We start from the raw sequence: 15,221 nt of genomic DNA, 5'->3' as shown, positions 1-15,221 counted from the left end.
TCTATGTCATGCATTTAAATATATTTGAAATTGCACATTATACATAAAATATATTTAACATATATTAACTTTAAGGCCCGGTTTCACAGACGGGGCTTAGCTTAAGCCTGGACTAGGCCTTAGTTAAAATAAGACATTTAAGCAGCTTTTATAAAAAATGCCTTAGAAGAAAACGTTATAGGTGTGCATCTTGAGACAGAACAATGTCACTGACATATTTTAGATATGTCAGAGCAAGATATTTTTTAAGGATAGTCCTAGACCAGGGGTATATGTAATATCAAATAAGAGGTGAGTTTAAATTATAATAAATACTCGTGCTTTTGTATGTTAGTCAACACATCAAAACATAATGATTTAAAATGTACTTAAAAAAAAAAAAAAAAGAAACTTAAGTTTGTTAAGAAACATGAACTTAAGTACAATTAAATGGCCTTTTATTTCATTGGTATTATATTATCTAAATTTTTTTATTATATATATATATATATATATATATATTATATATATATATATATATAGATATATACATATATATATATATACTGTGTATATATATATATATATATATATATATATATATATATATATATATATATATATATATATATATATACTTTTAAGATTTGAAGTACACTACTAGTGCATGTTCAATAATTAAGCAAATGTCATTTTCCCAAGGGATGACCTTTCTGCTGATAATGTCAAAATATCAAAACAGCTGTGCTAGCAAACTGGCATTTGACACACTTTCAGAATCTAACCAGTTCTAGACTGATCATACAATTAACCTGCATTTATATTTCGTTTTGAAGATTCCTTTCTCACTCTGTCACATTACAGTATATTATAAATATTATAACAACATTATAAGTAAAATGTTTTTTAAACAACAATAATTTAGAGGAGGAAATAATGGTAGAAAGGTCAGATATACAGGTGCTGGTCATATAATTAGAATATCATCAAAAAGTTGATTTATTTCACTAATTCCATTGAAAAAGTGAAACTTGTATATTATATTTATTCATTACACACAGACTGATATATTTCAAATGTTTATTTCTTTTAATTTTGATGTTTATAATTGACAACTAAGGAAAATCCCAAATTCAGTATCTCAGAAAATTAGAATATTGTGAAAAGGTTCAATATTGAAGACACCTGGTGCCACACTTTAATCAGTTAATTAACTCAAAACACCTGCAAAGCCTTTAAATGGTCTCTCAGTCTAGTTCTGTAGGCTACACAATCACGGGGAAGACTGATGAATTGACAGTTCTCCAAAAGACGACCATTGACACCTTGCACAAGGAGGGCAAGACACAAAAGGTCATTGCAAAAGAGGCTGGCTGTTCACAGAGCTCTGTGTCCAAGCACAATAATAGAGAGGCGATGTGATAGAAAAAAGTGTACAAGCAATAGGGATAACCGCACCCTGGAGAGGATTGTGAAACAAAACCCATTCAAAAATGTGGGGGAGATTCACAAAGAGTGGACTGCAGCTGGAGTCAGTGCTTCAAGAACCACTACGCACAGACGTATGCAAGACATGGGTTTCAGCTGTCACATTCCTTGTGTCAAGCCACTCTTGAACAACAGACAGTGTCAGAAGCATCTCGTTTCAAAAAGGACTGGACTGCTGCTGAGTAGTCCAAAGTTATGTGCTCTGATGAAAATAAATTTTGCATTTCCTTTGGATATCAGGGTCCCAGAGTCTGGAGGAAGAGAGGAGAGGCACACAATCCACATTTCTTGAGGTCCAGTGTAAAGTTTCCACAGTCAGTGATGGTTTGCAGTGCCATGCCAAGTCAACACAGCCGTATACCAGGAAGTTTTAGAGCACTTCATGCTTCCTGCTGCTGACCAACTTTATGGAGATGTAGATTTCATTTTCAAACAGGACTTGGCACCTGCACACAGTGCCAAAGCTTCCAGTACCTGGTTTAAGGACCATGGTATCCCTGTTCTTAATTGGCCAGCAAACTTGCCTGACCTTAACCCCATAGAAAATCTATGGGGCATTGGGAAGAGGAAGATGCGATATGCCAGACCCAACAATGCAGAAGAGCTGAAGGCCACTATCAGAGCAACCTGGGCTCTCATAACACCTGAGCAGTGCCACAGACTGATTGACTCCATGCCACACCACATTGCTGCAGTAATTCAGGCAAAAGAAGCCCCAACTAAGTATTGAGTGTTGTGCATGCTCATGCTTTTCATTTTTATACTTTTTAGTTGGCCAAGATTTCTAAAAACCCTTTCTTTGTATTGGTCTTAAGTTATATTCTAATTTCTGAGATACTGAATTTGGGATTTTCCTTAGTTGTCAGTTATAATCATCAAAATTAAAAGAAATAAACATTTGAAATATATCAGTTTGTGTGTAATGAGTGAATATAATATACAAGTTTCACTTTTTGAATGGAATTAATGAAATAAATCAACTTTTTGATGATATTCTAATTATATGACCAGTACCTGTAGTTTCTCATGTATCCACAAGAATGTCAGTGGATAATTTAAGATGAAGACACATTGAGCTACATATATCAAGTTAACCTCTGGGAAATGGTAAATGAATTTAATTCTCATTTTCTTACTCAACACAGACATTCTTTCTTCAGTTTGTTCTCTGTTGCGAATAGTGTGTTGTGCAAGGCCACATCAGACCGTTGCCAAGGCACACTTGTCATAGCATGCATGTCACCATGGCTCCTCTCCTGGTTAAACAATAAATATCTGCAACTCATGTAACTGAGTAAAGTTTTTTAAATACTAGTTTCAGCTTCACAAGTTCACTTTATGCACTTTAAAGTGACTTCCAGGTTCAATACAAGTTAAACTCAGTTGACTTGCAGCATAATGTTAAATACCATGAAACTTCATTTCTGACTTGTCACTCTTTTTCATTAAAAAATAAACTAATAAATAAATAAATCTGTGTTACAGGCATTTACAATGGAGGTAAATGGAGCCAATGTGTAAAAGTTAAAATACTTGCTTTTTTCAATAGTATAGACACAAGATGTGTACAATATATTTTAACGTGATTTTAGTGTGATAAAACTGATTCTTCTGTGTAAAGTTACTGTACAGTATATCCAACTGATTGTGTTTACAATTAAAGGAACAATTTTATAGGTAAAATAATAAATACATTTTAACAAAATAATTAGGCCTAATTAAATGTTTTATTAAAAAATATACAAACCTCACATTTCTGTTTTAAAACTTTCCAAATATAGGTCACATTTACTTCCAATTGTAAATGCTTCACTGAAATTTAGATTTTTTTCTTCTTCTTTTTTTGTAATCGATACTGAATCTGTTATATTGAAGCATCTTTTAGATCATTTTTATATTGACTTTATACAGATAAATGGCTTATTAAAATTCTATTACTATGTTTTTAGATGATTTTCAGTGGAGGTAAAAAAAATACTGTGAAATCTATCACTACTGTTTTTAAAACTAAATATAATTTGTGTAAACTGATTTCACCTAACTGTGAATCTAAACTACAGCACTAAGCAAATGATTACACTTGACTTTGATATAAATGATCCAGAATACCTTTCTGGCTTGTAGACATGGTTTGAACAGCTTCTAATGATTACTGTGTTAATAATTAATAGTTAATAACAGTCATAAACAATAGCAGTTAAGTTTAGAATACAAACATTATTCATAAATGTGGTGGAAGGATATTGTGCATGTTATTAGGATGCCTACAATTTAGAGGTCAGTTTGTATCTTTTCTTCAGCTGAAAAGCAAAGCGATGACATGCAGTTTGAATAATGATACACACACAGTGCATTTCTTTTGAGTCAAGAATTCTTCTTGAATTATTGTCATTCAATTCGCAGCACATTTTATGTGGCTGAGTGCAGCAGAGAGCAGTATCATCGTAATTGGTTTGTTTTTCAGATCGGCTGATCAGACTTAATTGCAGTGTTCATCACCGGCTCCTCACCAGCACAACCTCAGTGTGAAAATTAAAACCTTGAGCTTATTTTTAATTGAGCGCTATTAATACCCACAAAACCAGAGGCCACCGCAGATGCCTCTTTATCTTCACTCTTTAATGTGCGAAGCAGATGAATTCATTTTCCAATGACTGAGCTTTCAAGTTCTCTCCGCCATTATTGGTCTCTGCTCTAATGCTGTAATTTGTCTTGCTGTTATACTGTATTAAATGCACAACATTTCCAAATGTTTTAATGCTTTATTTTGTTTAAAAGACTGATGAAGAATAATTTTTACTGCATAAAATTAATATTCTAAATTAATATTTTTTATAACTTTTTTTATTCTTATCCAAATAATGGTGACTGTATAATGTGATTTGTCTCTAATTTGTATTTTTCTTGCTCTCTCTCACCACACACACACACACACACACACACACACACACACACACACACTTTTTAACAAACTGAAAAGGAATTTATACATTTCCTAACATAGTGAACCACCCCCATCTTGTGGTGGGCATGAAATGTCCACTGTCCAATCCCAGATGTACCTTTAAAATATTAAATTTTTTCATTTTTTCCACCCCATTGATTTTCCTTTCTTTTATCTTTTTTTTCCTGCACAATAATTGTGATACAAAGAGGAAAATACAAATATATGTAACACAAATAAAACAAATAAAAAAATAAAATATCCAAAAACACCAAATTTACTTAAATACATGAAAGTTACTGTTTGGTCATTGTATTTTATTTTATTAATAAGAAATAATTATTATTAAATAAATAAATAAATTAATTTGCATGTGTGTATGTGTGTGTGTGTGTGTGTGTGTGTGTGAGTGAGAGAGAGAGAGAGAGAGAGAGAGAGAGAGAGAACATAAAGACAGCATATAGGCCTACAGAATGTTCTCTAATGGTTATTTTTAGGTTTTATTTTATAACCAAAGACTAATTTTACCAGTATCTTCTGGGGACTAGCTGGGTAGAAACATTTTCATATTCGTGAATACCTATAAACATATCTGATTAATTATTTTTGTATTTAAGTATTGTAAACCATACTGAATTAAAGGGGCTAAAATGTGCTAAATTAAAGGTTGCACCCAGACATAGAAAATAAATGGAACAGACTGATCAATAATTCCTTGGACCGTAAACATATGTATTGCTTGTTCTGGCCAGTACTTCGCAATCAGTTGTCTAATGTTATTATTATGATCTTATTAAACAGAAGGATGTTTGACCGCTGTTAATACTGGCGCTGTCCCAATTTAACGGCCGTTGCCGGAGGCTACCGTCAGTGTCCGCCGTTTCAGCGTCCCGCCTAGCTAAGACCCATTTTTACACCTTCATTGATCTGTGATTGACAGGAGAGAAAAAAGAATGAAGACAGAATGAATGGTGCCTACTAGTCAACAAGCATCACTGGCCAGTGAGTCAGAGCGCATGCGCAGTGCTTACGCTCTGGATGCTGCCCAATATAGAAAAGCAACCTGCCTGTTCGCCAAGGTAACGTTTCAAAGCAGAAGAAATGCCTCGAAATAGTGCATCCGATATGCAAGATGGAATGTGTATTGCCAGCCAAATGACAAAATGTGCGGACGCCGATGCTTTTCCGCGCTCCAATGGTTTCATCTTCGGTCCAAAATGCCACTTGCTTAACTGACATACGAGGATAGAGACATAAATCGTCATTGATAAAGGAAAATCAAGCGAATCTACAAATATGAACAGTACGCTGCTTAAAAAGCGAAGGCTGGACTGTGTGTATGCGGTGCTGTTGTGGCTCCATCACGCTTTGTGGATGTGCTGTTCAGCGGCCGAAGACCATCATTTCAGCGTTGAGGTAAGACTGGCCCAACATCAGCATCAGCATCTTCTGCTTGAGTCACAAAAGCGTATGTTGAGAATACGCGTCCTGTTTTTACTGAGACCTACAAGAAGGGGATACATCGCAGGTCGTAAAAAAATCAGGACAGCACATTGAATCACCTGGTAGTTCTGAATGTGTGCTATTATATATACAGCTATTCTGGTCAAGTCTAGTCTAGTTTAGTCTGTACTCCGTAGACAGGAATGCAACACTGTTCTGTTATTTTGGAATAGTAAACAGAAATGCTATAGTGTAGTCTGGTTTAGCTTATTCAGTAATTCTATGCACTGAAGAAGAAGAATGCAATTCTATACCGTTCTGTTCTATAATTCTGTATAAAGAGTAAAATGAATAGAAAAATGAATAGAAGAACATACAAATAGACTAGACTGGAATGGAAAAGAATATGTTTTCTGTTTACTTTGTATACCAGACCAGAACAGAATAGTATGCAATTCATGCTTACCTTCTAATACAAAAAAGAACGAAGTAGAATATCATTCTTGTCTACCTTGTATTCTGAATTACAGAATAGAAAAGTATAGACTTTTATTCCTGTCTACTTATTACACCAAGTTACAAAATAGAATAAAGTAGAATAGGCTACACTTGCTCATGGAATAGAATGCTTCTGTAATACAAAGTAAATGGGAACTATTCTATTCTGTGATTTGGCATACTGAACAAAATTAATTCCTATTCTGTAATACAAAGCAAGCAAATTGAAATGTTATTCGATTCCATATAACCACTTCTGTTTTTCAGTGTACAGAACAAAATAGAAAAACAATTATTTTATTATTAGATTAGAATAGAATGCTATTCTTAACCAGAAAAGAATAGAATGCTGCTATTCTATAGAAAGTAAACAGAAATGCCATTCTATTCTGTCATTCTTAGTAACAAGTAGACATAAACTCTATTCAATTAAATTTTTCAGCCTATTCTCTAAATGTGTGCTTAGGTAGCCTAAACGAATTCTATTCTATTCTATTCTATTCTATTCTATTCTATTCTATTCTATTCTATTCTTTACTTGTACCGATGGACAGAAATGCTAATGCTAACATGCTTCATACTTAATTGTGCATTGTTACGCAATTTAATTCACAAGCTCTTAACAGTGCAGACCTGAGGCTTGAGTGAGAGAGAGATCAGCAACAATCAGAGATATTGCTCCTTCCTCTGGTCCAAATCCATTCACTTAGAGATGACAATCACATGCCTCTGACTGGCCATGCGATGATCAATGGGGTGATAGGGGAAGCAAGACCTTGATTCATTCAGTGCTACTTAACCACAGACTCTTGCGATAATGTGAAGCACATAAAGATTATGTAAGTTGCTTAGCAACTCTCCCCCAAACTCCTTTGGGCTGGAATGGGCGCAAATGTGATGTTTAGTGCTGCTGGCAGCGCTTGTTGACATTGAGATAATCTGTCACCCGCCCGGTTCTGTTTAGCTGGGAGGCGAGAGTTGTAGAGGGTGCTTTGCCAGTGGATCAGCTCATGGTGGACATGGTATTGTCATGATAATATTGATGCTCTTTTAGGGCAGGCTGTATTGATAAAACTGCCCTTCACAAAATTACAATAAGACCAGTGGGACAGAGCCATCTGAATGCTAAATAAGTGCTCTGCGCTTTTTTGGTAACTAAAACCTCTTCCTTCGTTTCAACTCTCTGCCACCCATGTAGCTCCAGTGTGGGTTTTTTTTTTTTTCTTTTTTTTTTTGCTGGCAGGGCTGCAGCGGTTGGCAGCAGTTGTGAGTTGAGTGCACAGGTCAGTGGTCTTTGGGGAAGAAAGAGAATGTGTGTGTGAAAGATGAGTAATGACTGATCGGAGGGGGGACCTCTGATCCTGAACTAGGAATAGACTAGAGAGCGCAAGGTTCAAGGATTCAGCGGTGAAATCAAGATTGGGCCCCCATGGCTTTAATTATGCACATCTTTCACATACAGGTGCAAATGTGCTTAGCTTAGTGCTAAGTCGGTAACAACATTTCATGTAGCTTTGGCTCTATATGTGATTAATAGGGAGTCAGGGGTTGTTGCAATGTGCTATTGACCACTGAGCTACTGTAAACAGTCATACATCTTATTAATGGTTAGGATAAGAGGGTGTGGGTTTTGTAGATGATAGAAGTGGACATAAAAGTACAGACCTTAATCAATTTAAATGAAGTTTTAAATGGATTTGGGTGATCATGATGTCATAAAAGGAGTAAAGTAGTTTATGAGAATTATACTGCCGCTTGCTAAACATTTGTGCTATGGATGAATATTGACTTGTCCTTCCTTTTCTTTAAAAAAAATGGTTACAGTGAATCACCAACACACTCTCATTGCAACTCTTTAACTTTTTTTTTGTTTGTTTTTTGGTTAAATTGGTGGTGAATGCGTATGAATTCATACAATCTCTTTTGCACATTGCAAATGATCGGATTACTCCCCACTGAGAGTTAGGTTTATTGGTGGACCTTCATGCTTACTTTTTTTTTTTTTTAATCATGTTTTCCTAAAAATTTAATTGTACAAATTCATACAAATCAATCACCAATTCGCCCAGATGTTAAATAGTTTTCTCTTGAGACCGGGTCGAAAGCATTTACAATGGGAGTAATTTGGGCACAATTGGTAAATGTTAAAATACTCATTATTATTTCAGTATAGCCACGTACACAATATGTGTTCAAATCATAGAAATTCATATGCACTCAGCACCAATTTGAGAAAATGTTATTATTTTATCTATATTATAGATCAGTTTGGAAGCACTAAATGGGCGTTCAAATATTTCAGTAGTACTGTATATATGTAAACATATTTTAGTTTAATAATAATAGTAATTTAAAAACAAAAAAAGTTCTAACTAACTCTCACTGTGTAAAGTTTTTAATTTTTTGAGCTCAACTTGTATTGAACATGAAATGCTCTTTTCTGTTGAAGAAGAGCCTTAGAAAACCTTAGAAACACCTTGCATAAGTTTACAGCCAACCACATCAAGCTAAAAAAAACACTTAGCAACTACATAGCAACATCTTGGCAACCATCCACAACAACCAACATTGTAACTGTAAGCTTTGCATAGACAAGCTCCAAAAATCTGTTTACATTGTTGTGAGTAGAGTGTGCAAATAAATCATTTTTCAGAGTATCGTTGACTCACGTTGGCCTGAAACCTGGTTTAGCTCATAATGCAACACCGTACACATACTTATGTGTTTACAGATGATTAAAGGCATAGAAAGTGGATAAAAGGGGTTGTCTGGCCCAGTAGGAAGTTGCAAAAAAGGAAAAGGGAAGAAGAGAGAGATAAAGACCAGCAAGAGAGAAGAAGAGTAGATTAGTATATTCCTGGCCGCTGGTTAGTGGGCAGACTATGTAAAGTATGTAGAGTAGCAGTACTTGAGGTAAGTTCTGCCACTGACCCCTAGGAAACTGATGCCGACGCACTCAGGGGAAAATATGGCAGCTTATTTGCACAAAGAATTGTTTGCCTGGAAACAGTAGCACATTTTAGGATGCATTTCAGCATACTGACTCCTGTAATTGACTACATTGATTGGCTTTCGCTGCAAGATGCAAATGAGAGAAGTGAGAGAGAAAGTGAGAATGAGCTACAGAGAAAGAACACGTGAGAAAATTCTGCATGGAAAAAGAAGAAAGACATGCTGCCTTAAAACAGATGAAGTTGTTTCCTGCTCAGTTTATATTAATGCAAACCAAATAGAGTAAAATGTTAGTTATTCAAAGGGAAGTTAATGTTTTAAAAAAGGCTACAGTATAAAAACTGTCTGTAATCTATATAGTTTTTAGTCATTTTTATTTTAGTTTTAGGTTTAGTTATTTCAGTACATCAAGTTCATTTTAATTTCAAGTAATGATGAATTTTTTTTTATGGTTTTCATTTTTGTTTCAGTTTTAACAGACACCACTAAACACACTGCAATTAAAACACAACAATGTTACTGTGCTTATAGAATATATAAAAGCACACATCTCTATCTCTGAAACTGCAGCCTCTCGTCAGATGTCACACTCAAGACATTATGTATTTATGATGGATTTTTCATCTCAGTGGATACACTCAAGGGTCTCCATAAGGAGCACGGTTGTTCCAACGTCCTCCAGAAGGATGTTTTTCATCATCATCTCGTCATGCCCTTTTTCTGTCTGTCTCTGCCATCTGTTATAAATGTGGCAGCAGCTTCTGGGTAATGATTATTTTCATGTTGTCATGGTAGGGTTTGTGACACTGAGATTGTGACAGGATGCAAACCACCACCTAATGACTAGGCACTCTGAACATCAAGAGAACCTGTCTTAGCCTGGCTCGCTTTTGAAATCAAACCCCATGTTTTAAAGTACTTCTTGCACTGTGAATTATAAACATATGTATAGTCAGCTTTCAGCCCTTCACAAAAAATCAAATCATCCTTTTGTTTTGCATCTCGTCTTTCTGTGGGTAATATTCACTCTTGTCAGATTCTGCAAACAGAAATAATTCAGGTCTTTTTAAAATGTAATCATGTAATTAATAAAGCCTGTATTAATGTAAATACTATAGACACATCATTTGGCTAATTAGGATGAAATTTATATTTCTGTCAACAGTTTTTTTTTTTTCTCCGAGTAAAATATTAATGGTCCCTCAACTTGCAGTGTTGAGTGTATTAAGCCTATTAGTGAAGTGGGTGGTGTACACAAAAGTAAATAATATGGTATTTCTTCTAGCAATATACACCACGATTTACACATGTGATTCAAAAACATCTGGCTTCACCAGTACAATATGACTTGGAAATTATAAGAAGCGTTATTAAGCATTAATGAATATAAGCAGCTTTTATATTAAAAATTGGGTCACACTTTATTTCAAGGTCCAATTCTTGCTATTAACATATCATTAACTACGACTTTTTCATTAGTAAACTCCTAATTTGCTGCCTATTATTATTGAGTAAGGTAGTTGTTAAGGTTAGGTATTGGGTAGATTTAGGGATGAAAAATATGGTAATGCAGAATATGTGCTTACTAAGTACTAATAAACAGCCAAGATGTTATTAATAGGCACGCTAATAAGCAACTAAAGGTGGGGTAAGCGATTTCTGGAAGCCAATGTTGACATTTGAAACCACCAAAACAAACATGCCCCTACCCCAAAAGGGTTTTGCCCCATTTTGATAGCTCCGCCCCACACATACGTATGCAACCCAGGCAACGATTAGTTCTGTGAAACAAAGCAAAACCAATGTTACAACGTGTCTACACCAGACAAAATACAATGGAACTCATTATAATCGGTGATGCTGTCTACACCATATAGATATATATACATATCTATGGTCTACACTGGATGCGGCGCGGCAAGACACGACAAATCCCCGACAGAAAACTGCTGCTGCATTTTATTCATGATGTATTGACACAAATTTCAAATGATTTTCATGGGTCGCTTTGTCACGTCCAGTGTACAAGACAGACTTTAGCTGTTGCGGCGCAGACACAGTGTTACACACCTATCGAGAAGAAACAAAGCAACCTCGGCGTCCGATCGCAGGCCTTCCGCTCCTTGAGTTCTCTCCAGCGCTGGAAAGCTGATCCTATATTTACATGGGTCCTACTTCTTGCCTTAAGCCTTTCTTTTGTTCCACAGACGTTTTCCTCTTTTGTTTTTTTTTTCTAATGTCCATCCTGTGCACCGCTCAGCTCGTTTGTTTTGCTAGTTGGCACTAAACACTCACCTAAATACATCATGAGTAGACATGCCCCTTACTGCTGTTTGGCTACAAGTTTATTTCGCTACTTGGCCCGAATCAGTTTTCTAAAGCATTTTTTTAAAAATTGCTTACCCCACCTTTTATAGTGAGAATTTGTCCCTATACTAAAGTGTTACCAAAAACTGTAAAACAAAATCATCCATTCACCCAGCATAAATAATGTATTTCATAATACATTTGGACATCCAGAGACATTTAGTAATATACAGAATCAAACATTAAGCAAAATATGGTTATATCAAGTGATACAGTATGTTTTGTTTAAGAAGTTATAGACTCTCATTCAAAAGTTTGGGGTCTGAAAGAGCAACATTTAATAATAAGAAGAAATGTTTCTTGAGCAGCAAATTAGAATGATTTCTGAACAAAGATGTGACACTAAAGACTGGAATAATGGCTGTGCAAGAAACTCCATTTTAAAATATATTAAAACAGAAACAGAAAATTTTGACAACATTTCACAATATTATTATATTTTTGATCAAATAAATGCATCGTTGGTGAGCATTAAAAAAGACTTCTTTCAAAAACATAAAAAAACCACACCAATCTTCTGAATGGTAGAATATATTGTATTTTATACAATTTGAACTAGACTGTAATTTTTGTGTTCTTTTTTCTCTCTTTCTTTTGTTCTTTCTTTGCTTGGTTGGGTCAATAAATAATTCCAATCTTGGAGAGATCAGTTTGCTCATTCGGATGAAATTCCTTTGGTTGGGGATGCTGGAACACTGTTGGACCGCAGAGAAGATGTTAATTATACAATCATGTTTGCTAGATGCTCCATTTTTCACCTATTAAGCCTGTTTATCATCGCATTGCTTTATTTATGCATAAACATGAGTGTGAGAGCGCCTGTGTGTTTACCTGCAGAGCAATCTTGGTTTTATTCGACACACATTGAGTATATTAACGTGGCAGATATTTTTTTCTTTCATTGACATTTTTAATGCGCATCAGTTTGGCTGAGCTCTGTATTTATAGCTTCACAAGAGAGTGATTACAACACCCTGAGGATGACAAAGTTGCTTCTATCTATGACTCTTTATCACCATGGTTACACCCTACCATACCAGACCCCTGCGGCTCTATAGCACATCTGTGTTTTCTTCATATAAATTAGTAATCAGCCCTTGTGTTGGTTAGAGACGCAGGATCTGATTAGTGCTGGAGAATCAATTTGGCTTTATCATAAGGAGAACTAAGCCTGCATAGATATACTACAGAATATAACCTAATGTCCTTTTACAAGATGCATGTACAACACTTATATTGAGTATGTTTGACCTCAAGTACATTATCTTTAAAGGTTTTTTGAATTATTGATTTATGTGGTGGCAGAGCACTAAAACATTTAGTTTGCTTTTTGTTTATGGATTGTTCAAAGTATGTTTGACCTCAAGTACATTATCTTTAAAGGTTTTTCCAGCATAATGTTTTTTTGGAATTAAATGATCTTAACATGCAGCTTCAGAATACCACTCTTCTCAGATCACAGCTCTCTCATAGGACGCATTACAACAGTCCATTACAGTTCACTGAAACAACAAAGACAGTTCATAAAATGTTGTATTCATAACTGTACTACCCTTACTATTCCTGTCATACGGTGAAAGTAGTATGCTAAATGAATTCAGCCATTTAAATCCTGAGGCTAGCAAAACTAGCATCTCTGGAAGGTCAGTGTGATAAGTTAAAATTGCCCATTTTCGATTAACCGGGAGTGACGCGTGGTGATGTGCAGCCAAGATGGTGACAGCCTGCTCCGCCCACTTTGAGCTTCAGAAACGCTCTTCAGAAATCTACGGGTGACGTCTCAGACACTACGTCCATGTTTTTATACAGTCTATGGTTTTTACCCACTTAAGGATTTAAGTATCTTCTTAATTAATTTCATAATTACAAATCTATTGTCTTCATATGGCTAAAGTGTACTGTCAAATATGCACTGACAAGCATTCATGGTAAACTAAAATAAACTTTAATGTCATTTCTACTAAAACTTATTGTCATGTATTTAATTATATTTCTAATTACACATTTATAATGGTGAAGTTTATAATATATTCAATTTAATTGTAACTAAAAACAGTCATGAAAGTGCACTCTCTTTAAGACCACTTAAGAGGCCTTTTATTTCATTAATATGATATATTTTTAGTACAATACAATAGTTTAAGTACATTTTTTTAAAAATATACTTATAATGTTTGAAGTACACTACAAGTGCACACCTTTTAGATACAAGGATATGGCTAATACAACTGTAATATTTAGCCCAGTGTTTGCATGGTGAATCACACCTCTGCTGCTGTTTATGCATATACAATATTGTTAATATTCTTAATAAACTATAATCATGTCAGTTATTTGCATGTACTGTTGGGCCTGGTTCATGTTAATCAATTGCAACATTTGATTATATCAACATTTTTATTACTTTTGTATGCCAAACAATTTTGGTATCATGTTGGGTTACCATTCACTGTCCAGTACAATCTTGGCTTGAGAACAATACCATCTGAAAACCAGGATAAACAGAAATCCTGTACCCCCTAAACATGTAGGCTTCTTTCCATTCCTTGTGAGGGTATGTTTAGCTTCTTATTCTTTGTTTTGTTGTTCAGGCTACAGCTGAGCCTTGGGGTTTAGCTGAGGACTTGTTGTTAAGTTTTTGTCTTTTGCAGGCGTGGTTACAGAGGTATGGCTACCTCCACAAGACACAACCTAACATGGCTTTCCTGCGATCAGTCCAAACCATGCATTCTGCTATTGCTGCCATGCAGCACAAGTATGGACTAAACGTCACAGGGAGTCTAGACAAGCAGACAATAGAGTAAGTATTCCTAAGCACACATACAGAACATACTTACTACAACATATCAGGCCCATTCTCATAAAACTCTGCCCTTTGTGTATGAAAATGTCATTGCAAAATGCCCATTGTACTTTTATTGTTACATGGTTTGTGCAAAAGCTGTTTGACTCTGTAACATCCCAAATGTGGTAGGGTTGAGTTACTAAGTTGAAGGTCAATCCAAAAATGGCTAGGAATTGTCTTATCATCACACCACATGAGTAAACATAATGATGTGCATTATGACATGTACATAATGACATTTAGTAAAAAACAAAAACCTTTGATGTCACTCCCTGTGATATTATTCCAGGAACAAAGAATGAAACATTGAAACCATGTTATTTGAATTGCAGTATCATTTTTTATGTATCCCATTAAACTGTAATGGTGATGTACAAGGACATACAAATTGGCAGGTTTTACAAAATTTCAATAAAACATAAGCTCTATCAAACAATATAATACATTATTATAAATAAATAAAAGTCCAGTATCTATTTTCCATGGTATTTATATCAGTAGTAAATAATGTTCACAAAAATGAGACACAAATGACACAGTTTCCTAGAAATGAGTCATCAATTAAAGAATTTCATGTTTGATTCAAATTAATTACCTTTTCTTTGGGATGAACGTTTCATCCCTGGTCTCTGATGTTTAGCTTGGACACCATAAGCCATTTTCCAATCTAAAATGTTTTGAGAACATTTTCTACTGCACTGTGTT

General features: G+C 35.0%; 1 protein-coding gene across 2 annotated transcripts in view; it reads left to right on the top strand.

Annotated features, from left to right (window-relative positions):
- Nucleotides 1–5,424: 5,424 nt before the first annotated feature.
- mmp16b (matrix metallopeptidase 16b (membrane-inserted)) overlaps nucleotides 5,425–15,221 on the top strand; it is a 29,802-nt gene continuing 20,005 nt past the window's right edge. For both annotated transcript variants that reach the window (XM_042717792.1, XM_042717791.1), the window contains exons 1-2: nucleotides 5,425–5,827; nucleotides 14,323–14,471. In XM_042717792.1, coding sequence (XP_042573726.1) covers nucleotides 5,708–5,827; nucleotides 14,323–14,471 — 269 coding nt within the window. In that variant the 5' untranslated portion in view covers nucleotides 5,425–5,707. The remainder of the gene's footprint in view (nucleotides 5,828–14,322; nucleotides 14,472–15,221) is intronic.

The sequence above is a fragment of the Cyprinus carpio genome, chromosome B2 (assembly GCF_018340385.1).
Source record: "Cyprinus carpio isolate SPL01 chromosome B2, ASM1834038v1, whole genome shotgun sequence".
NCBI classification, from domain to species: domain Eukaryota; kingdom Metazoa; phylum Chordata; class Actinopteri; order Cypriniformes; family Cyprinidae; genus Cyprinus; species Cyprinus carpio.
The sequence above is the reverse complement of the archived record's forward strand: the minus strand, read 5'-3'. Positions and strand labels throughout refer to the sequence as shown.